The 27,533-nt window shown below is 36.9% G+C and overlaps 1 protein-coding gene across 1 annotated transcript; it reads left to right on the top strand.

The window, feature by feature from the left end:
* Window positions 1–13,071: 13,071 nt before the first annotated feature.
* Window positions 13,072–26,159, top strand: ANKRD7 (ankyrin repeat domain 7; the record flags this gene model as incomplete). Its single annotated transcript, XM_080818727.1, has 7 exons — window positions 13,072–13,307; window positions 15,796–15,910; window positions 16,068–16,241; window positions 17,119–17,225; window positions 18,035–18,172; window positions 20,079–20,188; window positions 25,843–26,159. The coding sequence occupies 7 exons, from the start codon at window positions 13,072–13,074 to the stop codon at window positions 26,157–26,159; spliced, it is 1,197 nt and encodes a 398-aa protein (XP_080674853.1).
* Between the last annotated feature and the right edge of the window lie 1,374 nt (window positions 26,160–27,533).

Genomic DNA, 27,533 nt, shown 5'->3' with positions numbered 1-27,533 from the left:
TTTATCCAGTCTAGTTTATCAGTTTTTCCTTTTATAGGCCACGCTTTGATTGTCAGGTCTAAGAACTCTGCCTAGCTTTAGAGCCTGAATTCAGATTTTCTCTTGTTTTTGTTTTCTCTAAAAGTGTCCTAATTTTACATCTTATATTTAAGTCCACGACCCATTTTGAGTTCATTTTCATATAAGATGTGAAACTTAGGTCGTTTTATTTTTTTGTCTGTGGATGTCTAATTGCCCCAGCACCATCTTTTGAAAAGGCTATCTTTCCTCTCTTGGATTGTAGTTACAAACTTGTTCTGTCAAAAGCTGGGCGTATTTGTGTGAGTCTATTTTTTGTTCTCTCTTCTATTCCATTGATATGTATGTCTCTCTACCAATAGTCTTAACTACTGTCACTATATAATAAGTCATTAAATTATGTAGAATGATTCTTCCCACTCTATTCTTCAAAAGAACTAAAGCTCTTCTGTTTCCATTGCCTTTCCACATAAATTTTAGAATATTGGCTATATCTTCAAAAAATCTTGCTGAGATGGTGATGAGATTGCATTAAACCTGCATCGACTTCACAAGAACAGTCATTTTTACTGTCTTCTAATCTATCTACGGACATATTATGTCTCTCCATTTATTGAGATTTTCTTTGATTTGTTTCATCAACATTTTTTGTATACAAAGTTCTGTACATGTTTTCTTAAGTATTTCATTTATTCATTGCTAGCATATTAGAAATACTATTGATTTTTGTATGTTTCTGTTATTCTTACAACCTTGACCAACTTATTTTAGTAGGTCTTCTGCAGATTTCTTCAGATTTAATGTGTATACAATTATCTTACCTGAAAATAAGGACAACTTTATTTTTTCCTTTCTAATCTTTATGCATTTTGCTTTCTTTTCTTGCCTACGTTCACTGGTTAGAACTTCTAGCACTATGTTGAATAATTAAAGTCATCTAAATCTAGAATTTTCTTTGTGGGAAGATATTTAGCTATATATCTGTATATCTCTAACAGATGTCTACTCATGTTACATATTTCCTCTTGAGTGAGTTTTAGTAGTTAATGTCTTTTAAGGAATTTGTGCATTTCATCTATGCACTTAAATTTGTTGAAAGTTGTAACATTATTCCATTACAATCCTTTTAATGTCTTTAGGATCAGTAATTATGATCTTATTCATTTCTGATTTTAATTTGAAGCTTCTCTTTCCTTGATCATTCTGGCTTTAGGTTTAGTAATTTTAGTGTTGCTGATTTTTATTGCTGTTTCATTGATTTCTGCTTATTTATTTTTTTCTTCATGCTTTATGTTTTTTCCTATATTTCTGTAGAATTTTAAAGCATTCATTTGAGCCAGTTCTTCTTTTAATATAAGCATTGATAGCTGTAGCTTTCCTTCTAAGGATTATTTTAGCCACTTTGCTAAAGCTATATCAGAAGCATTCTACAAATTTTAACAGGTTCTTAATTTATTTTCTTTTAATTTAATATATTTTCTAACTTGTGATTTCTTTGAGATAGGATTAATTAGAAGTATGTTGCTCAGTCTGTTAAGCTTCTGCCTTTGGCTTAGGTCATAATCTTGGTGTCTTGGATCAAGCCCCGCTTTGGGTTCCCTGATCAGCAGGGAGTTGTGCTCTCACTCTTGTTCTCTCTCAAATAAATAAATAAAATCTTAGAAAAAAATTTTTTCAAGATATTGAGGGATGTTTCAGATATATTTTTTATTGATTTCAAGTTTCATGGTTGTCACAGAACATAGCTTTAATATTTTAGTCTTTGTAAATCTGTTGAGATTAGTATGGTGCCCCAAATATGGTCTATCAAGGTGAATGGTCTGTGTACACTTGAAAAAAAAAAAATGGTTCTTCTGCTATGGATGGAGTGTTCCATAAATGTCAATTATGTCAAATTGGGTAATATTCTTTCCATATACTTGCTGATGTTTTTGTCTATTTGTTCTATAAATTAATGAAAGAAGAGTGTTGAAGTTTGAAACTAGAATTGTAGATTTGTCTCTCCTTTTAGTTGTATCAGTTTTACTTAATGTATTATGTATACTTAATATAATCTACTTCACGTAGTATTAATATAACTAATACCATTTTCTTTCAGTTATTGTTTACATTGCATATCATCTTCTTGTGTTATTTTTAGTCCATCTTTGTCCTTGTTTTAAGGTGAGTGTTTTATAGATAGTATAGAACTGGGTTTTGCTTTTTTGGTCTGATATTGATATTCTCTGCCTTTTGATTGGGTGTTTAGAACATTTACATTTAATGAATTATTGATATGTTTAAATTTAAGTTTAAATTGATATGTTTAAATTTAAATGCCATATGTTGTTTTCAACTTATCCCCACTCTTTGGGTCTTTTCCCTCTTTTCCTACCTTCTTTTGGAATAACTGCATATGTACTTCTTATGACTATATCTTATCTCCACTGTTGACTTTATTGGTTGTATTTATTATTTTTAATTTTGAGGTTGCTCCTAGATATAATATGCACACACACATACACACACCTTATCACAGTCTATCTTCCAGTAACATTATACCACTTCACATGTAGCATAAGAACCTCATAATAACATGTTACTATATCCTCTACTCTGAGTCTCAAATCAAGATATCCATAATCTGTATTCTTATCTGATGCTCAGGGATTTTTTCCAAGCTCATGTAAATGTTGGAAGAATTTGGTGATTTGTGTCTTTAAAACTAAGGTCTCCTAGTTCGTGCTGGCTCTTAGTTAGGTGATGCCCTCCTAGAGGCCATTCTCATGTTCTTGCCACAGGGCCCCTTTCATCCTCAAAGTCACTAGGAGAGTTTTTGTCTCTTTAAATCTTTCTCATACTTACATCTCTGATTTCTGTGTCTGCTCTCTAGATCTAGATTTAAAGGACTCCTGTGATTAAATCAGGATCAAATAGAATAAGCTCCTTTTTGCCATTTAAGGTGACATAATCACAGAAATGATATCCCACTGTATTCACAGATTCCATCCACATTCAGGGTGTGTGTCACTGGGAGTCATTAATTCTGCTTATCACACAAGGCAGGGAGACTCATATAAATTAAAACATAATTCATAAAGAGAAAAATAAGAAATTTTCCATCTGTAACCTTTCCAGTTAACTAAACCTTACTGGACAGTAAAATGTTTTTCATCTTACAGTGCCTTATCTACTACATGCCTGACATATAATGAGAACTCAGGAAGTGTTAGAACAGGAAGTGAATCGAACACCTGACTTTCTTTGTAAATAACAGAAGTTTAAAATATACATTGATAAACATTATTCTCCAGCACTCTCAATTGCCTTAATTGCTCAAGGTAATCAAGTGTCCTTGATTGCACTTGCAGGGCTCGATGGTTGAATACTCGAACAAAATCCCAAGTGAAAAAAGTTTCTAATAAAAAAGCACAACCCCATTGGCTATGTCCCTGCATTATGAGAACTCTAAATAAGAAAAATGCAAAAGGAAAAAATCAGTCATCACACATACATATGTAATATAAATTATACATTGATAATAGTAATCAAGAAGTAGGATCTATGGAGCACTGGCTTGGAAACTGGCAGACAAAATCAGAGAGGTGCTTCTAGATCAGTGATACATTGCAAACCATTTCTACTCTCTCTCCCCTCATCTTTCTTTTCTTTTGAACACACTTTTAATACCCTTTCCCATTTCAGCTTTGTCTAGTTACGTCTTTTCCCAGCTCCCTCTATTTCTTCTTTGCCCCTTCTTTCTGCTTCTTCATTTTCCTTTCTCTCCGTGTATCCTTCTCCCCTCTCACTTTTTCTTCTCTATCTCTCATTCGATCCCTTGTTCCCCTCTCCACTGTATACTGGTTCACCTCCTTTCCCCAACTGGTATTGGCTCTTTTAAACAATTGTTGCTGATCTTGGAGTTGGAGGATCCAGTCCCACATCTGGCTCCCTGCTCAGCAGGGAGTCTGCCTCTCCCGCTGACCTCTCCCCTCTCTCATGTGCGCTCTCTCTCTCATTCTCTCTCTCTAATAAATAAATAAATAATCTTAAAAATAATTTAAACAATTGTTGCTTACCTTTATATAAATCAGCTTTTCATCTTTTGTTTCTGAATATTAAGTCTATAATAAGAACAATTTGTTTTCTCTGTTATAAGTGTGTATATATATATATATATATATAATATCAGCCTATAAGTACAAAATGAAAGATTAAAGCTTTATCTTATATAATCTGAACTGGTACATAGGCATGGAAATCACACATTGCCCCAGAATATCTCTGATCCGTTTCTATTTCTATATACAGCCTATATAGAACGCTCTTACAAAGCTGAGCAATACTTAGATTGTCCACTAGATGGCAAATGATCACATAAGGAGACTGACCATAGAAAAAAAGATTTTATAGAATTTGAGATTTGTTATGAAGAAAAGGCAGATTTTTTAAAACAAATAAAGTAATTACCAACTAAAATATCCTAAAAGCACTTTAAGTCTTTATCTAGGACAAAATCCTTCCAAATTCCTATTACCTTATAATTATTTATTAATCAGAAACAAAACAAAAATAAATAAATGGAAGAAAAGTCATAAAGAGGAAATGTTTCCTAGCTATAGGGACTAAATAAATGGTTCATAATTATTCATCATTGAAATAGAAAGTGAAAGTGTACCATAAGCACCCCATCAGTAAAATGGTCTATAATTTTAAAACATAGTAATCACTTATAAGTAGTAACTATGTCTGAAAGGGAAATATGAATGATCATATGAAGAAAACATATTTAAATAACATAATGTTTTAGTGAAAGATAAATATAATAATGGGGGTAGAGTTGATTATTATACGGAATTACCAACTTAAAATCTATTGAACCAAATTAAAATCATCTCTACATACTGTCATATGCAATAAAAATGACAAGTAATACATCAATAGCTTTAATATTTCAGGTATTCATGCAAATCAATAAACAAGTAGGACTACATCAAACTAAAAAGCTTCTGCACAGCAAAAGAAACAATCAATAAAATGGAAAGGCAACCTATGGAAGGGGCCAACATATTTGCAAATCATATATCTATCTGATAAGGTGTTAATATCCAAATATATGAAGAACTCATACAACTGAAGAGAACAAAGGCTAACAACCTGGTTTTAAAAAGTGGGCAGAGGAACTGAATAGTTTCCCAAAGAAGACACACAAATGGCCAACAGGTACATAGAAAGGTTATCAGCATACTACTTACTCATTAGGGAAATGTAGATCAAAACTATAATGGTTTATCACCTCACACCTGTTAGGATGGTTATCATAAAAAAGTGCCTATCCATAAGATATATACTATTACAAAAGGAAAAAATATACAATTAGGGTAAGGGTCTTGAGATGGGTGATTATCTTGGATTTTCTGGGTAAAACCAATGCAAATAGTATCCTTAATTGTGAAAAAGGGAGGAAGAAGAGTCAGAAAAAGAGAAATGAGGATAGAGGCAGAGGTCAGAGTAATTCTATTTCTGGTATTCAAGAGACAAGGAATGTGGTCAGCATCTAGAAGCTAGAAAAGGCAAGGAAACAGATTCTCCCATAGAGTCTCCAGAAAGGAAGGCTGACATCTCGATTTTAGCCCTGTGAGACCTGGACTTCTGACCTCCTGGACTGTATGATTAAAAAAGTTTGTGTTCTTTTAAGCCACTGTGTATGTGGTAAATTGTTATAGCTAGCCACAAGAGAAACTAATGCAACTCCTTAGGAAAGAAATATCAGCTATTTCTTTTCAAGCAAGAAAGTGATTGCCTAAACTTAAGTAAGATTCACTTAATATCTCAAAAAAGACGACAGGATAAAAGCATCCATCTTATGTAACAGATAATGAAATATTTTTCCCTGTAGCTGGTAAAATAATTGTGGAGAAAGGACTGATTTTTTTTTTTGAAGATTTTATTTATTTATTTGACAGACAGAGATCACAAGCAAGCAGAGAGGTGGGCAGAGAGAGGGGGGAAGCAAGCTCCCTGCTGAGCAGAGAGCCGGTTGAGGGGGCTTGATCCCAGGACCTGAGATCATGACAGGACTGATTTCTTGATAATGTACTTAGGTAAGCACATTTTTAAGGAAGATGCACGCTCTGGAGCTGACAGGTTTCTTGTAAGTTTCACAGGCCAGAGAACAATTCTGCATAATAAAAGAGACCGATAATGGAGTGCAGGACTGAGCTGCTCTGAGAGGAGTAAGGGCGGGAGGCACAATCCAAGAATAGGACACAGTATATGTTGTGGAGACTGGATGAATGAAATGTCAGGAGCTACAGGACCCCTGTTCCATTTCTATACTGATCAGCTTTTGCTAGGGTGGTAAACAATCTCCTAGTCTCCGTGGCTTAAACAGTAAATCAGACATCTCACTCAGGAGTGTGGGTTGTGGCTCTGTCGGGCCCGGCTGGGTTGCTGGTGTCAACTAGGCTTGGGTCCAGAACTGCATTATGTGTGTCTCGTGCTGGGACCCAGGCTGAAGAAGCGCTGTGTAAGCATGCTGTCCTCACAGAGGATGGTAGAGTGCAGGAGGGGGAAGGGGCTTCTCTTAGGAGAGGGCAGCCTGTCACTTCAGGAAGAGGAGAGTGGATATGTGCTCAATAATATTCAGATCTACTATAATCCCATAACACTTCCGGCCAACTGGGAAACTAATGATACACCTGATATCATCGGAAATTCGGTGAAAGCTAGAGGGTATGTTGAGTTTTGCGCTGAAGACTGCACAGGACTGAAACAGGAAGCCCGAGGGAATAAGGAAAATAGCAAAAGGAAAAATGGGGTTAGTTTTATTTATTTAACCCAAAGGAAAAGAAACGTGAACCAACATTTTGATAAGTAACACCTCTTTATCACGCAACGTGCTGAATAATTTCATTCTCATTTATTTTCACAGGTTTTTGAGGTGAGAAAACAAGCTCAGAAAGGTTAAGAATATTGCCCAAGCTCCTGTAGTTTGTATTCCGTGATGGTAATTCAGGATTGTGTCATTAATCATTAAGGAAAGTTGAATTAAGGAGTCAATGGACATAGGAAGTGACTCTAAAAACAGAAGGCCGGGGACGCCTGGGTGGCTCAGTTGGTTAAGCGGCTGCCTTTGGCTCAGGTCATGATCCCAGCGTCCTGGGATCGAGTCCCACATCTGGCTCCTTGCTCGGTGGGGAGCCTGCTTCTCCCTCTGCCTCTGCCTGTACTCTCTCTGTCTCTCTGACAAATGAATAAAATCTTTAAAATAAGTAAATTAATAAATAATAAATAAAAAATAAAAATAGAAGGCTAGAAAAATATGAAAAGATGGCAACCCCCATCACAATTGGGAAGGACTTGTTTTGCATGGAAATGAGGTTAAAACAAGCTGAATCAGTAGACCAGGCAAAGTCATGGTCCATGGATTTCTGGAACACAGTGGCGTAGCTCCAGCTTCAGGGAGACTGGCTGGTGCCAGAAGAAGCTACAGTTTTAGAGAGATAACCAAGAAAATAAATTCAGAAGAATTTATATTGGAACTGAAACACGGGCACTACTGGCTCATTAAGAGTACCTTTGAAAGTTAGAAAAATGTGCCCTTTCTTCCTTTGTCACAACCTGTGTCAAAGTACATGGTTTGGCCAACCCCACTTGCTCCCTCTAAGAGGGCAGCCTAAATCTCCACACCTTATGCTGTCATCCTAGTTTGGTTGGGGGAAGAAGGGGGAGATGGAGGTTAAGGACTTCAGTCATAAAGAAGGGTATTCCTTCAAGCTGTCCGCATGAGTGAGAAGAGTAGTCTATTTATATGGCTGTCTGGTGGAGGTTTAAATAGTTACCTAAAGTTGGATATGTATTGGTTGGTTTTGTTGTTAAACATTTTTAAAGAAAGATTTCATTCATTCATTCATTCATTCATTTTTATTTGAGAGAGAGCAAGCAGGGGGAGGAAGGAGAGGGGGAGAGAGAATCTTAAGGAGACTCCTTGCTGAGCTCAGAGACCAGTGTGGAGCTCATCTCACCACCCTGAGATCATGACCTGAGCGAAAACCAAGAGTTGGATGCTTAACCTACTGAGCCACCCAGGCACCCTTTTTGCTAAACTTCTTAAAGAAAGAATAAATGTGCTCTATTTTAGATATTCCCCGGCACACTAAAAAGTAATTCACATTTGGCACCATCCTAAGATTTTAGATACTGAGGAGGAGAATTTACAACAATAAGTCACAATTAGACTCAAATGTCATTGCACTATACCTACACTACAACTTACTGTTTGAGTATGCATTTCCCCCAGGTGGGTAATTAACACAAATTTAGTTACAAAGTATGCAAAGTTCTTTCTCTATTCTACTTTTTTAATTAGATATACCTTAACAAAATGCCACCTAACCTTCAGGACCTGATTCAAATCCCAGACTAACCTTGGTCAAGGTTCCACAAACGATATTGGGTGATCCTCTAATTCTTGGGTATTTTGCATATACTTCTATTACGAATAAATTTTTATGATAATAGGTAAATTTTTATTGGAATGCTCAGGAAAATTCTACTTATCCTTTAAGCCCAGCCCAAAAGCTCTTTTTTATTTGAAATCACACTCCGTAACCTAATCTAGGTGGTTTGATATTCCCTCCCTTTATGGTAATATTAAAGGTAGAGTACACACAGTCTGACCCTCACTAACTTAAACAGTTGAGAAAGATTTGGGGGAGGTAGAAGGGGTGGAGGTAAACTAAACATTTTTGAGCTCATTGAAAGCAGAAGGCATAAGATAACTTTTTCATCTTTGCTACACTGAAATAATATAGAACTTAGATCAGAGTTTTTAAGCCTGGGAACTATTGACCTTTGGGGGCAGGTGAGTACTTTTTCTAGAAGGTTGTCCTGTCCATTGTGGGATATTTAGCAGTATTCTCTTTTCAGGCTTAACAATCAAAAATCTCTCCAAATTAGGCCAAATATTCCCTGGGGGATAAGATTGCCTCTTGTTGAGAACCACTGATCTAAATCATATCGTGTGTGAACTTGATGTCAGGAATTGTCAAGTTTTTTCCTCCACCTTCCATCTTTCACACCATGTAGCTCTAAAAAGGAATTCAACAAATGTATTTGAGTAAGTGATTTAAATAAGTTGCAAATAATATTAAAATCTTTCCTCTGAGCCATTAAAAGTAGGGTTTATGAGGATATCTATTCATGAGAGAGATGATGTGGTATAGTGGCTGATGAGGCAAATTCTGGAGTCAGACTGGGTAGATTCAAATCTGTGGTACATGTATTTATAGCCCACCTCTCAGCTTCCTAGTTCAGTAATCTTGATCAAGTCATTAAACTTTGCTGTACCTATCTTCATTATAAAATGATGATACAAATAGTACTTACCTCAACAAGACTAAGTGAAGATTACATGATAAGCTATTTAAAACACATGGAGCAATACATGACAAGTGTTGGTTATTATTACATATGTTTATGTGTGCATGTGTCAGTATACTAATATGTCATCTCTATTGTAGAACATGTAAACAGATATAATCATTTTCAAGGCAACATAGGATAATAGGTATAAAGAGGTTCTGATATTTTCTTGCCCCATCCTGTGGATTATTTTGTTTGTATGCCTTGAGTGCTGTGTTTTGTTCTTTGACAATTTCTGCTTTTAGAAGCAGCCTGAGGATAGATTAGGGCTTGGCATTCCTCATGGCCAGGAAGCTGCCTACTGAAGGTTCCTGTGGAGATGGACTAGGGTCTGTGATTTTAGCAAACCCAGTTAGATGTTTTGGGCCAGTTTCACATTAAGTTCTGTGTTCACACTCATCTGCTACCCTCAAGTTTCTGTTTAAACATTACATCCTGGTTTTTACCTCTGCTCCATGGAATTAAGGAAGAGTTCTGCATCCAAAATTGCACTAACAAGTTTAAAATGTAGATAGAAACAGAGGTTATTAATCAATTGTTTATCCATTCATTTGACAGACATTTAATGAGCATTTAATGTGCCAAACCTTGTTATGGAAGTTGAGAATTAGCCTGGAACAAAGCATAAAAAAATAACTGCCTTCTCACGACTTACAATATGGTGGCTGGAAGAGCACTTTAGGAGAGGAGAGCAACAGGGTTAGAGGCCATTAGACAGGAACATGCTTAGCGTGTTGGTGAATGACCAAGAAACCACAGTGGTTGGAGCAACGTAAGCTTGAGCAAGAGGAAGTACTTGAGGCCAGAGAATTAAAGGGTGGGATGTGGAGGTGTAGGGTCATAGACCGTACAGGGCCATGGGTCATTTTAAGAAATTTAGCTTTTATTACAAGAGATTTAGGAAATAATTGAAGTATTTTTAGCAGACAATTGATATCATCTGAAGTCACTTTAACTGAATCATTCAGGCTGCTGTGTTCCAGATAAACTGGGACAAGGATTCTGTGCAAGGGCAGAAGCATGAAGACCAGTCAGGATTCTCCTATCAGATATTAAAGGAAAATAGTGCAATGAGAAAAATGATGTTGGCCTATGCTACATGGATAGCAGTGGTCAAATTCTGTACGTATTGAAAGTAATGCATTTCAGTTTTGCTAACTAATTAGCTAACTGATACGGCCATTGAGAAAGGGGGAAGTCAGGGATGAAACCAAGACTTTTGAACTGAGCAACTTTTGACCTGACTTTTGAAGAATGGAGTTACCTGTTCTTAATTAAGAAAGACAGGACAGAGTGGAATGTGAGGAGGTCAATTTAGACATGTTAAGTGTGAGATGCCACTAGAATCTGGATATAGTAGTTCGGATATAGTAGTTCAACTGGATATACAACTGGATATAGTAGTTCGGAATTCTGGAGAGAGGACCAGATTAGAACTCTCAACTTTGGAGTTTTGAGAGCATATAGATGGCTTAAAGCCATGGACTAAATGATATCACCCAGAGGGGAATATAGATATAGGAATAAATCAAATGAATTCTGGATATATTTTGTAGTTAGAGTTAACAGGATTTGCTGGCGATTTAAATGTAGATGTAAAAGATAAGATTCAAGGGTGACTCCAAAGGTTTTGGAGAAAAAAAATGAAGCTATTGATGGACTGATCCTGGGGCTCTCCAATATTGGAGATAAAGAGGAATCAGCAAACCGAGAAGGAACGGTTAGAAATGAAATAATCAAACCAGGGAAGTGTGATATCTTAGAAGCCAAGTGTAGATAGTGTTTCAAGGAGCAAGCAATGGTCCTTGAAACCTGTGTCAGATGCTACTGGATTAATATGAAAACTGAGAAATGACAATGGGACTTCACATGATAGAGGCCATGGGCAATCATACTGAGAGCAGTGTCAATTGAGAGAGATGGGAACAAAAGAATGGTTGCTAAGACAGTATATCTTAAAAGTTCTTATCACAAGAAAAAAGTTTTTGTAACTTTTGTAACAGATTGTAAGTAGACTTAGTGTGGTTATCATTTTGCTGTGTACTCGATTATCGAACCACAATGTTGTATACCTGACATTGATATTATATGTCAATTATACCTCAATTAAAAATAGGTAATGATAGGAATTGCTGTGAGAACAGAGGAAGAAAAATGATAGAGAGGAGAGAAATGAGACAATGGATGGTTACAGAGAGTGATGTGATCAGTTTGTTGGTTTGTAGGTTGGACAAATAATAGTGTGTGTTTATGTTAATAAGAATTGGTTAACAGAGAGACAAACTTTATAGACGCATGAGAAAGCAAAAGATTGCTGAAACAATGTTCATGGATAGGCTACAGCAGATGGGGTCTAGTCCACAAGAGAAGCATTGGCCTTTGCTAAAAACATGGATATATCAATATATATTGATATGTCAATAGGAACAGAAGAGAAGGTTAAATATTTTTTGGGAAAGGATAGGCTGGTGGATAGATGTCCTGGGAGCCTACAGAATTTCTTTTCCAATTAATTCTCTTTTCTCAATGGATCAAGAAACCAAGTCATTAGCCAAGAATGTGTTTGGAGAGAAGATATGAAATGGTCAAGGAAAGTGTGAATGTGAGTGGATCAGGGAACTATCTGAGGATTGCTGGAAAGCATACCAATCTACTTAACGTGAATTTTCATGAACTAAAAGTGAGGACAGCGTGGCTTTGTTTTTTCCTTTAGTCACAGTGGCCCAGGACAGACCATTTTAGATGAGAGTTTTAGATTTAACTAGGACTGAGGTTTAGGCAGAAAGTAAGAAAAAGATTGAGCGCAAACATTGGAGGTATGTGCAGGGAAGTGATGATGTTGATGAACCATGGAATTTAATCTAGTTAAGCAGAGAAATTCGGACACAGAGTTGGGTGGTCAAGGTCAATGAAAGCTGGTAGAATTAATGGACTGTAGGTGCAATGATTGGGAAGTCTTTTTGGAATTTTCTGACATGAGAAGGCAAGCTGGAATGTGAGAGGTAGCTTTCAAAAATAAATTTGTAATTGAGATTATAGAGGGATCTCAGTTATTGTTAAAGATGTGTTAGATCTTGTGAACCATGTTGGGGGTTGGGTGATTACCTATACTGGAGGGCATGATCCCTGGAGAAGATCCATCTCCACCACAAGGAAGGTAATCTTGTTTTCAAGAGTTCAAGTCATTAGGTCTATCCTTGAAGGAGAAGGGGTTATTTGTAAGAAAGTAGGTAGGTTTCTACCAAAAGGCTCTTGATCTAAAAGTAAGATTGTGTAGCAGTCAAAGATCTTAACTGAGAATCTGGGTCTGGACGCTTCAGTACTGAGTTTCTCCCGGTGGTGGGGTGGGCGTGCTGCTGCGCCAGGCTCTGGGTGTTGCCAGACAACTGAGGCGGTGTGTTGCCCCAGGCAAGTGGTTCCATCCGGTTCTTGTCTTTGATCACTTCCTGTCACTGACTCACTTCCGGTCTCTGGCTAGCTTGGAATCTGGGTTGAAGACCTGCGCAGCCCTTGAGCCTGGTTGGGGGTTGGGTGGGGAAGTGAGAGGGTGAGGGGGTGGGGAGATAGGAAGGCCTAAGGGGCAGGTGGGGCCTTTGGGAGCGGCAGGGACACCCTGATCCAGCAGAAGAACTTGTCTCCTGTTCCGCCATGAAGAAGTTTTTCACTTTCTGGAGAAGGAAGGATGAGCCGGTGAGCCCCTCCTCACACCTGCCCGTACGCCGGGCCGGGACCACTACTCGTCACCTCACCCAGCCAGGCTACAACCTTCAAGATAAGGACTTAAAGAAACTTCACAAAGCTGCCTCAGCCGGGGATTTGGAGAAAGTGAAGAAGTACCTTCAGCTCAAGAAACATGATGTGAATATACGGGACAGAGAATACAGGTGACCAGACTGATGAAGGGCAGTGTGGAGCGGCTCCCCTGGGTCCTGGAATCAGGAGCAGCAGGACTCGTCTGGCCTGCTTCATCGGTTGTCACTCCGGGTTTCCCAAAGTGGAGAGGTCTGATAACCATTGCCAGAGGGTCGCACTCCCAAATTCCAGCCTGTTATTTCTTTCTTTATTTTTCCCCCCAGCTTGTTATTTCTTAAAGTGCTCACCTGGATGTTTGAGGTTATTTTTGTCATCCTTGATTGCCTCCACGCCTCCCATTGCATTAATCTCCACCTGGTACTTCACCCTTTACCCAAACTGCTGTTTTTTAATTTTATGTATGTATGGTTGTAAGATTTGGAGACACAGAGACAACAAAACAATGACTTTTTAAATGTGGTTCTCCTACTTTTTTTTTTTTTTCCAATTGCAGAGTATCTTCAAAAAGCCCATCACAACCACTTACTACAAAAATAAAATGAATTTTATATATTAAAAAAAGAAGTTAGGCATTAATAACAGAAAATATGTACTGACTGTGCCTACCTTAAAATTTGGGGGGCAGTTTTCAAGTCATAGGGTATGAAAAACATTTTTCCTCATAATTGGATAACTGGAAGCTGTCGTTATAAAGAAGGTTTATGTCAGTTTGCCAATAGTTTTATGTCCTTCCCTCTGACAAAAACAGAGTTATCTAAATTTATCCAATTTTTATCCTACACCACTCCATTGAATTACATTACAGTGTCATGGGTAACCTTGACATGACTTCATTTAGTGGTTAAATCTCAGTCTTACCTGGCTGGCATCTCAGCGAAATATCTTACTTGCCCTGTCAGTAGTATTTGAAATAATATCTTGTCTTTCAGGACGCTTGGTTTACCTGGCACTTTTACTTCTGTGGGCACTTCTTTCCAGACTCCTTTGCTGATTTTTTTTCTTCTTCCTGTCTGGTAAATATATGAGGGCTCAGAACTTGAAATGATTCTGTGTCTTAATCTTCACTTGCCTGGTGAAGAGAGATTATCTTCAAATGTTTATATTCCAGTGCCTTCCAATATTTTATCTCCAGCCAGACCTCTCCCCTAAACTCTAGACTCATTATATAAATACCTACACTTCTGGATATCTGACAGACTGTGGTCTGCTGGTAAATGTTTAATAGCCGGCTCTTAGTTGAGAGTGGGCGCAAAGCAAAGGGAGGAGAAGCCCCAATTTCAAGCTACCAATGTGATGTTATTTGGCTTGAATAGTTTCTGAAATTTTAAGAATTGGCTCGTGAGCGCCACTTGCTTTATCACATCCCTCTGTAGACATCTCAAACATCCCCAAACTCTGTTCCCATTTTCCCTCCTCAGACTTGCATCTCTCTTTCTAGAAATACCAAATTCTTTCAGGTGTTAGAAACCCTAGTGTCATTCTGGACTCCTTTCTTTTTTTTGTATCACCCATCTGACCTTGTTGGCGTCACCTTCAGAACATAGCTAAAATCCAACTATTTCTTGCCATCTTCACAGTTACCATTCTAGTCAAAATCGCTATCATATCTTAACCAAAATTGCTGCAGTGGCCTCCTAACAAGTTTTCTGTCTTTAAACCCTTTCAGTTTATTCTCAATACAGTAGCCAGAAAGATCCTGTAAAATGTATGTGAAAAGAGTCATTCCTTGCCTTAACAACTTCCACTGGCTTTCCATCGCTTTAAGGGTAAAGGCCAAGATCCTTTCAATGGCTCATTCAGACTTACATGACATGTACCCCCACTCTGTTATCTCACTGATCTTCTGTTCTACAACTTTCCCTTTCATTCATCTCCAGCTTCCCTGGCCTCCTTAGTGTTCCACAGAAATGCCAGAAATGTACTTAGGGCCTTTGGACTTGCTGTTTCCTTCGCCTGAAGTGCTTTTGCCCCAAATATCCACACAGCTTCCTCTCTCACTCCCTTCCCGGGTTTATTTAATTATCACCTTATCAGCGAGGGCTTCCTTGTCTCCTCTTCATACAACAGCAAGTTCTTTGTTTGCTGACATTTCTTCTCTTCCCTGCTTAATTTTCCTCTTAGCGCTTAATACTGTCTGGCATGCTTTCTGTTTTAAGGGTTTTTTTACTTCTTCCACTAGCGTGTGTGATCCATAAGAGCAGGTATTTTTGTCCATTTTGTTGGCAGCTCTATCCCCATTACCTAGAACCCTGCCTGGCCATAGTAAATGCTTCCTAGGTATTTGTTGATGACTACAATGCACACATACATATGTACATATTTTTAACTCATTATAAACTGTCCTTAAAGTGAAACCAGTTAAATATTTGATCTTAAAGGCATTTGCATGGCCTTTTTAATTCAGTAGAAAGCAATTATAATTAATGTGACTTTTATATAAAGATCAATAAGTACATGAAGGAAGTATCTTAACAGTGTATGATCTGACAAGTTCTTGAGTATCATAACTTCTCAAATTAAGACTTACCTCTAACTCTGTGTTTTGTTATATTGATATAGAACACCTTTGCACCTGGCCTGTGCTAATGGATATTCAAATATTGTATCTCTCTTAATTGAGAAACGGTGCAAAATAAATGTCTGCGATAGGGAAAACCGGTCTCCATTGACTAAGGTGTGTTCATTTTTCCTTTTCAATTGGAATGCATTTGAGTTCTTCTAGTTCACTTTTGTTGGATTTCATAGTTTAAATCATAGTAGTAAATGTTAATTTAATGTATCACATCCTCAGTAGTAAGTTGGTTACTTGTCTGTTCTTGTTGTATTGACAGGCAGTACAGTGTGCTAAGGAGGATTGTGCTACTATTCTTCTAGGCCATGGTGCAGACCCAAATCTGGTGGATTTAGATGGCAATACTGCTCTCCATTATGCTGTTTGTGGCCAAAGTATCTCATTAGTTGAAAAATTGCTTGAATACAAAGCTAATCTTGAAGATCAAAATAAGGTAGTCTATCAAAAATTACTTTATGTTATAGAAAGCAATGGAAGAAGGTATGTATTGGCAGATCATTCATATGTTGAAATACATGTTATATGAAGTGTGAATTTTCCAAAATGAAACCGGGGAAAAGGAGAAGAAAAATTAGATTATCAAACACTGATAAGGTTTTCCTTTTTAAAAAGTCTTGGTCCATTTTGTTTCAAACTATTACACTGACCTCTAAAACAATACTATATTTAACAATGATAACTCTTCAGAGGCATATATCAAATGAGAAATATCTGATTTCCCTATAAGTTTATACTGGTTAAAAATCATAAGCCTATTTTTGCCTGTCTTATTTATATACTCATGGATAATGATAATAAGGTTAAATTAGAAAAATCATTTACTGTACTAAAAGTAATCCATCTCTCCTATCGAGATGAGAGGTTTTTTAGGTTTTGTTTTTGGCTTTTTTTAAGCTTCTTAACACTCAAGTTCACTGATTTTGTCTCTATGACAGCCCAAAATAAGTGTCAGCCTTGGAGGCCTATAGAATCTCAATAACAGCAACATTATGAAATGTGAATTGACAGTTTGTGATACTTATATTAAATGCTAGATGCTCTTCACTTAAATCCCCCAGGCTGCTCTTCCCCACAATTTGGATTAGGCCTAAAGTAAAAATTTGAATTTTATATTTGAATGACGGATTTCCAGTTTATTTTCTTAGTCTCTGAAATCATATTTTTTATACGTCAAAACCTTTTTGAAAGAGGTTTCTTATTAATGCACTTTCTCTTAATTTGAACTTAATTTGAACTTAAATTGAACTTAAATCTAAAAGGCATATAATGTTTGTATATTTTAAATAATCATTTTGAAATAATTTTTTCAGGATGGGTATACTCCACTGTTACTTGCCATTACTGAAAATAATGCAAAAATGGTAGAATATCTTCTGAAGAGAGGGGCAGATGTGAATGCTTCAGATAAAAATCAAAGGTATAATGAATACTAAATAAGACCATACAACTATAGCTACCTAACAAGACAACATATATGTATGTATGTGTTTGTGTATGTGTGTGTGTATACATTTTGTGATACTGATAAAAGATCTGGCCATATAATTTGGACAAATTACCTAGAATCCCAGGGTCTGTTTTTCTGTAAAATCAAACTGTTGGGCCAGATTGATAGGTTATTATTATTATTATTATTATTATCATTTGTAACTTAGAATCTTACATAAAAACTCAGTCTCTAAATCCTAGATGCTGTAGTTAATTGGGGTTAGATACCCAGAGCTCCAGACATGCCTCTCCCTAGTATTTTGAGACATCTCGAAAACACTAGGGTTCCAGGGAGAAGGGATTAAAAAACCATTGAGCTAGAGCACCTGGGTGGCTCAGTTGGTTAAGCGTCTGCCTTCAGCTCAGGTCATGATCCCAGGGTCCTGGGATTCAGCTCCACATCAGGCTCCCTGCTCTCTCTTTCTCCCTCTGCCTGCCACTCCCCCTGCTTGTGCTTTCTCTCTCTGTCTATTACTCTCTGTCAAATGAATACATAAAATCTTAAAAACAACAACAAAAACCTTTGAGCTAGTTGCTTCCTAGAGACTCTTATTTTTAGACTCTGATATAATGTGATTGGTACACCCTTTTGAGCAGCTCTGCCCCCTTTTTGCGTTCTTGCCCTCTTTCCCTGATAGTCTGCTTTTGAACAGTAAGTTTGGAAGACTAACTTTTCAAAAAAAGCACAAGACATGTCTAAGATCCATAAACACATGTTTATGCATCTCTCTTCTCCAGAACAGCCCTTATGATTGCTCTAAGCGATGAACCAACAAATTTAGTCAGTCTTCTTCTTCAGCAAGAAGTGGACCTGTCTCGCCAAGATATTTATGGATTCACAGCTGAGGAATATGCTTCTTTTAATGGTTTTACTGTGTAAGTGATACTGTATATCTTTTAATAATTGTATGGGATTTGATCATAAGGAAAGAACCATGAGCCCCCAAAGTGAAAAGCTGATAAGGCACAAAGCGCTGCATAGGGGTAGCCATATTATGAATTCTGGCCACATGGATCCAGGGATCCTTGATTTCATCTGTTTGTAGGGTCCAGTCAGTCCAAGAACTGCAGCCTGAGTCTGCGGATTAACTCCCAGTGGCATGGAAATTTGAAGTATGTCTGCACAGTGATTTCAGCAAATAGTGGCATAGCCAATAATAAAACCTCTGGGTAGTAACGTTGGGCAAAAGATGATTCATCTATGAAAGCCTTTTTGATTGTTTTTATACATGAGTAAATAAAAATTCAACTTTTGAATATTATTATTCAAAATAATATTATTTTTTGTTAGCTAACTTTAGTTTGGTACGTTTTCAGAATTCTTAAGTATATTCTTATTAACCCAAAAGTCAAAACTTTTCATGTATAAATATGCATTTCTAACTTTAATAGTCAATGAGAAAGTGAGATGAAATGAACAGAAATTTGTATGTATCTAATGAAGTTAAAGGTATTTTCCTTATAAGTTCATTGTAGGGTAAAATTTTAATTTTACATAGGTATTTTTCCTAGTTTATTGTTTTCTTGTTCTTCCATCTACTTTATTTACATTTTAGTAATATCTTTTAACCATTAAGTCCATATGAACATCACAGGGGTGGGAGGAGAGAAAAAAAGAGCAAGACGAGAGGAGTAATTTTTATATATACATTCAGATGTTTACTTTTAATGTCTAAATTGAACTTTATAAACTCAGGGATTCATAATCCACTAAATATATAAACCATAATTGAGTACAGTATTTTCTTTGCAATACTGGACATATGTACCTTGATTTACCCTAGTTTAAGCAAACCATGTTGTAAAAATTTAAAGAGATAAATTACTGATACTATCTATGGTATGAAGGGATTCTTCATTTTATAAAAAGAATCTGTTTCTTTTAAATAGGGATTTTTCCTTATCATGTAAAAAGATTGGATATGGGGGCACCTGGCTGGTTCAGGTTTTTAACCAGCTGACTCTTGATTTCAGCTCAGGTCATGATCCTCAGAGTCCTGGGATCAAGTCCCTGTCAGGCTCCACACTCAGAGTAGAATCTGCTTGAGATTCTCTCACTCTCCTTCTGCCCCTCCCCCTGCACATTAAGCCTAAAGTGTTATGAATTGTGTACCGTTCTTCCCTCTTCAAAATCACGTGTTAATGTCCTAACTCCCCAGTACCTCAGAATTTGGATGATGGTATTTGGAAAGAGGGCTTTGAAAGAGATGTTAAGTAAAATGACTGTGCAGTAGAGTGGGTCCTAATTGAGTTTGACTGGTATTCTTGTAAGAAAAGGAGATTAGGACATAGAGACACCAACAGTGCTTGTTGCCAGAGGGGCAACTTTAAGGGGAAGAGTCAGCAAAGCACAGTCATCTGCTAGCCAAGGAGAGAGGCTGGGAACAGATCCTCCCTTTACAGCCCTCAGAGGAAACCAGACCTTCTCGCACCTTGATCTTGGATTTCCAGCTTCCAGAACTGTGAGAAAATGTCTGTTGTTTGAGCCCCCCCAGTCTGTGGTATTTTGTGATGGCAACCCTAGCAACCTAATATACCAACAATAACCTAAAGCTATTTTTTCTACCTTGCTAGTAGTTTATTTGTGATAGCAGGAAAAAAGGACCAGAGAATGGGAGAATGTGAAGTAAAAATGGTATCTGTTAATGGAATTGGCTTGAAAGGAGGCTTGAGGTCAACAGCAAGTGTATGACATACTTAGGAAGGCTTTAGTTAACATCCAAGGTTTTGATCTAATGATTATTATGAATTGATTATTTACAAATCCTGAATTTATGGATAGATATCATCAATTAATTGCCGATTATGGAAGGGAGAAGAAAGTTGAACAGATGTCTAATTCTGAAGATACAGCCTTGGGCACTACATCTGATACAGAAGAACTGAAGGAAGGTAAGAAGATACAAACTAAACAAATAGTTTTAATGCTTTGCTTTTAGAAAGAGACTCAGTTTTCTCAAATAGTATTTAAATTTGAAATAGAAATTTTCTCTAATTTTGAAATGCTAAATATTTTTAAGAACTCTCCTTTGTAATTAAAACATTTTGACACTGTGTTGACTGAAAATGTAAAGAGATACTGAATGATTAAGATAATTTTTATCCATAGTCTATTTATAAAAAACAAAATATGACTAGTTATAATAATTACTAGTTATAAAAAACAAAATTTTTAATAAATATAAAGCTATTAGTAAATTTTTAATTTTATTCTAAAAATACTTCAGATAAGTACATTTGATAATTGTTAATATAACATACACTTAATCATTACATAAAACTTAAAATTAGGTAGTAATATCTGTGAATTAAAAATACTGTGCATCTATTGTAATAAATTTTGGTGCTTATTTTCAAAAAAACCAAACAGTTATTTAGGTCTGTAAAACAGTATTTTGTTTATTTGTTTTTTGGTGTGTATATGTTACACTGACTTTTTTTAGTTGGATGACACAAAAATTTTTACAGTTATGCTCTGTGAATACACCAGCAAACACACTCTTCCACTACCCTTCAACGATAGTGAAAAAAGGAAAAAAAAAATAAGACAGGGAACCTGATGGCAGTAGGAGATCATATGACTGTCACAACTATTCACTCTTCCTTCATCCCCTCAAATCTATCATTATCATACTTAGAATAGTGCTTGGTCCTATTGCTTCAAGGTGAGTAAATTTAAGAGAGAATTTACCTGAATTTTCCTTCGTAACTTAATCTTCCACACTCAAGAAATTTTGTTGTTTGGACTCTTGTTCTTCATCCTTATGTGCTCCTCTCCTACCATCTCTCTCTCCACCTCTCTCTCTCTCTCTCTCTCTCTCTAATAATGTTCATGCAACTATAAGAAGTAAAGAACTTCTGTGATTTATACTTCAGTTCTTTAGGGAAATAAAGCAGTAGAAAGTTAAAAATACCACTCATATATTTTGCATATCTCCTGAAGCTAAACAATTAAAATACCTCCTTTCCTTTTACCCATGGCAATATATGTTGCTGTTTTTAATGAAGTGTTAATCTTTGTATGTTTTGAAGCATACTAGAAATATCAGGTCAAGAAAATTGTCCAAACACATTGCAAAGATGGTAAACATCAAAGGTTGTGTTTCTGTCAGATTCCAAGGGGATAATTTAATTATTCATTTTTTTAAATGACCATTAAGATACAGATATATTGATGCTAAATTATAATTGATTCATAGCTGAGGTATAGAATTTAAGAAATAGATTTAGGAGTGAAAATATTTGAACACAAATGAAGACATTACAAATATTACTTGTTTTCTAGACATATAACCTCATTTCTACAAGTCCTTTGCTTCTGCCTTGGATTAGAAAAGTCTGTTTTGAAAGAGCAATTAAATGAAATGTCACAGCATTTCACTGACTACTCATTTGAAGAAAAGTTTGTTAATGGAGAACAATTTTCACCTTTGAAGATGTGAAGAGATTTCAAAAGACAAACATCTATATCATGAGCTATCAGTTGGAAGGATACAATTTGTGTTCAGCTTATAGTCAGCAAAAGTCTTTTTAGTCAGAATTTTGAGTGGGGTATTTGTAAGTGTAAACTTTGAAACATAGCGTGCTAGGCATACATTAGAGCATTTAAATAAAGTAAAAATATTAACATGTCAGCTATAAAATAGAGAAAAACATTATAAGTAACCCTGTGTAAATGGAAGTTCTCTTTTATTTAAAAAGCACTTTCATTGACAAAACCCTTTTTCTTTTGGAGAAGTACTATAGTAATACAGTTTAAGAAAATTTGGGTATTACAGAAAAAGAAAAAGGAAATAAGAGAAGGTATCACTCATAGTCTCATAATCCAAACAAAACATCTGTTAAATTTCTGGCCTGTTTTTGTAACCTTTTAAAATCTGCTTAACTTTTTCTTTTCCCTCAAAGGGAATTTGCAATTTTGCATTTAGAAACAAAATACAGAACACATAGTTTTCACTATGCTCTTTGCTATATCTTGAACACATCCAGGACGATCTAGCTCCAGGATGATTCCCTAGAAGACTCTTCCTTTCATTGTATCCTGGGACACTTCCTCCCCTCATAAGGGACATCAGTGAAGACTTGTCTGGCTGCCCTTCCATTCTGTCACTTAAAATGCTTTGTTATCTACTCCTCTCCCCCTTGCCTTTTGAATTGCAAGATGCATAAGAGCTTGAGCTTTTGTTCATAGTTAAATCCTCATCACTTGCAAAATATCTGGTGATTAGTAAATATTCAGTTGCCAAATACAGTCATACCTCATTTCATTGCACTTTGGAGATTTCCTTTTTCTTTTTCACAAGTCGAAGGTTTGCAGAACTCTGTTGTCAGGCAAGTCTATTAGCACCATTTTTCCCATTGCATTTGCTCATTTCATGTCTCTATGTCACGTTTTGATAATTCACACAATATTTTAAACTTTTTCATTATTATTATATGCTATGGTGATGTGATCAGTGATCTTTGATGTTACTTTTATAATTGTCTTTTGATGCCATGAACCACACCCATATCAGACAGCAAACTTGATCTATCAATGTGTGTGTTCTGACTGCTCCCAACTTGCTGTTCCTTCTCTCTCCCCCTCTCCTCGGGCCTCCTTATTCTCCGTGACCAAAAGTATTGACGTTAAGACAATTAATAACTGTATAACAGACTCTGAAGTATTCAAGTGGAAGGAAGAGTCTCAAGTCTTTCACTTTAAATCAAAAGCTAGAAATGATTATGCTTTGTGAGGAAGGCATGTTAAAAGCTGAGGTAGGCTGCAAGTTAGGCCTCTTGTGCCAAATAGTTAGCCAAGTAGTGAATGCAAAGACAAGTTCTTGAAGAAAATTAAGTGCTTTTCCAGTGAACATATGAATGATAAGAAGCAAAACAACCTTATTGTTGAGATGGAGACAGTTTTTGTAGTCTGGATAGAAGATCACCAGGCACAGCATTCCTTTAAGTCAAAGCCCAATCCAGAGCAAGGCCTTAACTCTCAGATCTAGCTGAAGATAATTAATAATAATTAAGATAATTAATGAAGTGGCTACACTAAACAACAGATTTTCAATGTAGACAGAACAGCTTTATATTGGAAGAAGATGTCATCTAGTATTTTCATAGCTAAAGAAAAGAAGTCAATGCCTGGCTTCAAAACTTCAAAAGATAGGTTGACTCTCTTGTTAGGGGCTAATGCTGGTGACTTTAAAAAGAAACCATTGCTCATTTACCATTCCAAATATTGTAGGGTCTCTAAGAATAATGCAATATCTACTCTGGCTGCGCATTATACATGAAACAACAAAGACTAAATGACAGCACATCTTTTTACAACATGGTTTACTGAAAAATTTTAAGCCCACTACAGACAAAAAGATTCCTTTCAAGATGTGACTGTTCATTGACAATGCATCTGGGAAACCAAAAAGTTTATTTTATTACCAAGATGAGCATAAATAGCCCAGGAACTCAACAGGCAGAAAGCAGAGTTCAGACCGTGAGGACTTTCTGTGTTAACAAGGACTCAATAAGCTACTAAAAGGAAGGCAGAAGTCTCCACGGGACCTGTGCCTCGTTAAAGTTGGGATCTGCAGTGATAGGTGATGTAAATCAGATGCTGGTGATGTAAATCTTGCTGGATAGTCTGAGAAAACTGTGAAAATGAAGATAACCCAAATGAGAATAAATAGAAGCTATTCAGAGTTTGCAGCAAGGGAGTCAGCCATCATCACTTATATTTGACGGAGACTCAAAGGAAAGCAGGAAAGTGGGAAACCTCTATTATTGAAAAAAATGGAAGACTTCATACTTGAAGTCTGATTGGGGTTGGCTGGCATGGAGAAGCTGGAGATTGATTAATTAGAAGTGTTGCATCTTATGTGATTGATGTGAAGAGCATATTTGGCTTTCTCTGGTTGGTGTTGAATTGGAAGCGAAAAGAGGGAGGAGTGAAATACTGGGAAATTGGCAGTGTTCTGAGTTTTAAGCCTTGACAAAATGTAAGTACTTAATCAACAAGAGTTTTTATTACGATTGTAAGAAAGACATTTGCCAACTTCTGTATTTCCTGTATATATTTACTATTTCCATTGATGCTTTAGTAACAGAGTGGAAAAGATACAGTAGACTCAAAGTCCTACCTAGCCACTTAAAAGTAGAAGAATGTTCAAGCTTCTAACTATAACCTCAGTTCCTTCACTGTACTATAAAGAAGACATACTAATCACTTCCCAAGATTGTTCTCATGAGGCAGATCTTTTCTCCTTTATACTACATTTATACTACTTCAGCATCCTTGGACTCATGTATCTTTGATATAAATTGTATTGATTGGCTACATGATACTCTAATTCACTATGTGTCACTCACACATTCCCTTACTGTGGGGTATTACATTCCCCCCCCCCATTTTTTTCCACCATTAAGGACTGAAAATCTTACCTTGCTATCAGTGTTTTCTTCTTTGGAATTATGTCCATTGGAGATAGTTCTACAACTGAGATTACTAGTTTACAAAGTATGAAAGTATTTATGTTTCATAAAATACACTACCAATATTTTTCCAAAGTCTATCAGTGTTTTAAGATCCATTTGAATCAAAATTTGACTGGAAAAAAGATTTGACTATTAAAAAAAGTGGAAGACCAGAAACTATATGTGACCAAAGCCTCTTTCTTATTTGACCATCTCATTACATTTTATAAGAGGAGAAACCCATTAAATAGATTTATATGAAAGATTTATTTTGAATAATAAATTTTAAAATGAAAGTCCTTAAGGGGAAACCATTTTGCATGTAATTAAGCTAGGTACAAAAGTAGAGGGTTGATGATGTTAACAGTTCTTTAAAGTTGTATGAGGAGAAATTTCTTTAAATCTTGTCAGTATCACTCTATGATTGAATTCATGGAACTCATTTGGCATTAGGGATAAAGTTTAAAGCTTTTATTGAGTGAGACAGAGCCAGAAGAGTAGAGGAGGAGAGAATGTGAAATGCTTTTTTTTTTTTTTTTCTTTTCATCTTCACAGGATACTTCCCTTTCTGCTCATAATTTCCCCTTGGGGACACACGTTGTCACACTCTGAAACCATGGCAAGGACAGGGGTTGCGGCAAGGGCTCCCAGATTAAAATCCCCACTACCTTCCAGATGTGGGAGTAGAATAAGCTGCAGGAATGAAGCTTCTGCTACTAGAATAAGTAAGAGACCTATTAAAAAAAAAAAAATTACAGGGTGCCTAGGGAAGTTTTCTGGCTGACAGGGCTTTCCTGGTGTTGCAGCCCGAGGTCGGCAGGGCCCTGGTATTGTGCAAGTCAGCTTGTCCTTAGGCCCTAGTGCCCACCTGGATGCCCCACCCCCACCCCAACCACTGAGCTGACTACCACCATATCTGGGGAAGGACACAGCAGCTCAGGGAATTTCCCTAGATGGGAGAAGGGGGCCTGACCAGCGCCTGTGCACTGGGTCTCTGAGGCTAGACCATGAGCACCTGTCCAGAGCCACTGCCTGTTGTTAGGCTTAGTTTCAAAGGGTTTTGTTAGTTTCTCTGCCTTCCCTGAAAGTGCCAGGTTATAAGCAACGGAACTTTGATGCCGGGGGGGTCACCACTGCAAGAACTGCTTCTGTGACCTCACTCTCCTGGGTGGGACCAGGTGGCAATGAGAAACAGGAAACTTGGATTCGTTCTGGCGATCCTCTACCCACTCCGCAGAACAATGAAATAGGTTTTGTTCTTTCTTGGAAGGGAAGGGCAAGTGGCAGTCCGGGTCCTCTTCCAGCCAGAGGAGAGACTGCAGGGATCTGGGTGTGTGTAGCCATGGGCCTGAGTCCCGCTAACAAAGCTCGGGAAATCCACAGGGGTGCTGCGTGGGGAACATGAGGTAAGTGCCCTATAGTCTTTAGATGGGGAGCCATAGCCTCACCTAAGAGTCATTAAAAAACAGATAATAGGGACAGTGTGAGGCCTACTGGAGGCCTATGGGGTGCGGTGGGGAAAAGGTAGACACATATTCTGGGAAAGGCTTGTGCACTTTCCCTGACTCCCCCTACGTGTGCAGCTGGACATTGTCTGCCTCCCCAGTGAGGCATTTTTTCCCTGTCTAATGCTCCTCAGCAGCTGGGGCATTATAGTGCTTAAAATAATAATTTCACATAGGATCCAAGAGAGTGTGTTTGTCAGTCATTCATAAATCAAAATTTTAACATCGACAACAACAACAATCTTTTGGCTGGATCTTGATCCTTTCATTGCAGGACACATTACTGACAATTTTAAAGAGGCTTAACTAAGTGTAAATAGTAATAGAAAGTACATAACCAATCATTTCCTTTTTCAGTATACACATTTTAAATTATCAAATATTAGCATATTATAGAAAAGTTTGTAATGAGAGAAAAGAACTCCCATACTATAGAAACTTCTGAAGTAAAAATACTTTTGATAAGATCATATATTTTTAAAATAGATTTTATATTTTAGAGCACTTTTCGGTTCACAACAAAATCAAGCAGAAGATGCAGAAATTTCCTGTATACCTCTGGCCCAACACATGCATTACCTCCCACACTATCAATATAACTCAACAAAACTGTACAATGGTTACCAAGGATGAACCTACACTGGTTCATCACCTAATAATCACCCCAAATCTGTAGTTTACATTTACTCTTGGTCTTGTATGTACTATAGCTTTGGACAACTGGATAATGATACTCATCCACATTACAGTACCCTACAAAATAGGTCCATTTCCCTGAAAACTGTCTGTGTTCTCCCATTCATTCCATCCTCCCTCCAGCCCTTGAAAACCTCTTTTTACTGATTCCACAATTTTGCCTTTTCCAGAATGACCTCTAGCTGGAATCATATAGTATGTAGCCTTTTCACATTGGCTTCTTTCACTTAGCAATGTACATTTAAGTTTCCTCCGTGTCTTTTCATGGCTTGATAGTGCATTTCTTTAGCACTAAACAATATTTTATTGTCTGGATATACCACAGTATCTATTCACCTACTGAAGGACATCTTGGTTGCTCCCAAGTTTTGGCAATTATGGATAAAGCTGCTATAAGTGTTCATGCACAAAATTTTTTGTGGACATAAGTTTTCAACTCCTTTACGTAAAATACCAAGGAGTGTGATTACCAGATGACATAGTAAGAGTATGTTTAGTTTTGTAAGAAGCTGACAAACTGTTTTCCAAAGTCACTGCACCATTTTGCCTTCCCACTAGCAACGAATGAGGGTTTCTGT

Source organism: Martes martes, assembly GCF_963455335.1.
Source record: "Martes martes genome assembly, chromosome: 11".
In the NCBI taxonomy this organism is placed as follows: Eukaryota; Metazoa; Chordata; class Mammalia; order Carnivora; family Mustelidae; genus Martes; species Martes martes.
Note: the sequence above shows the minus strand (reverse complement) of the source record. Positions and strands in the feature narration are given on the sequence as shown.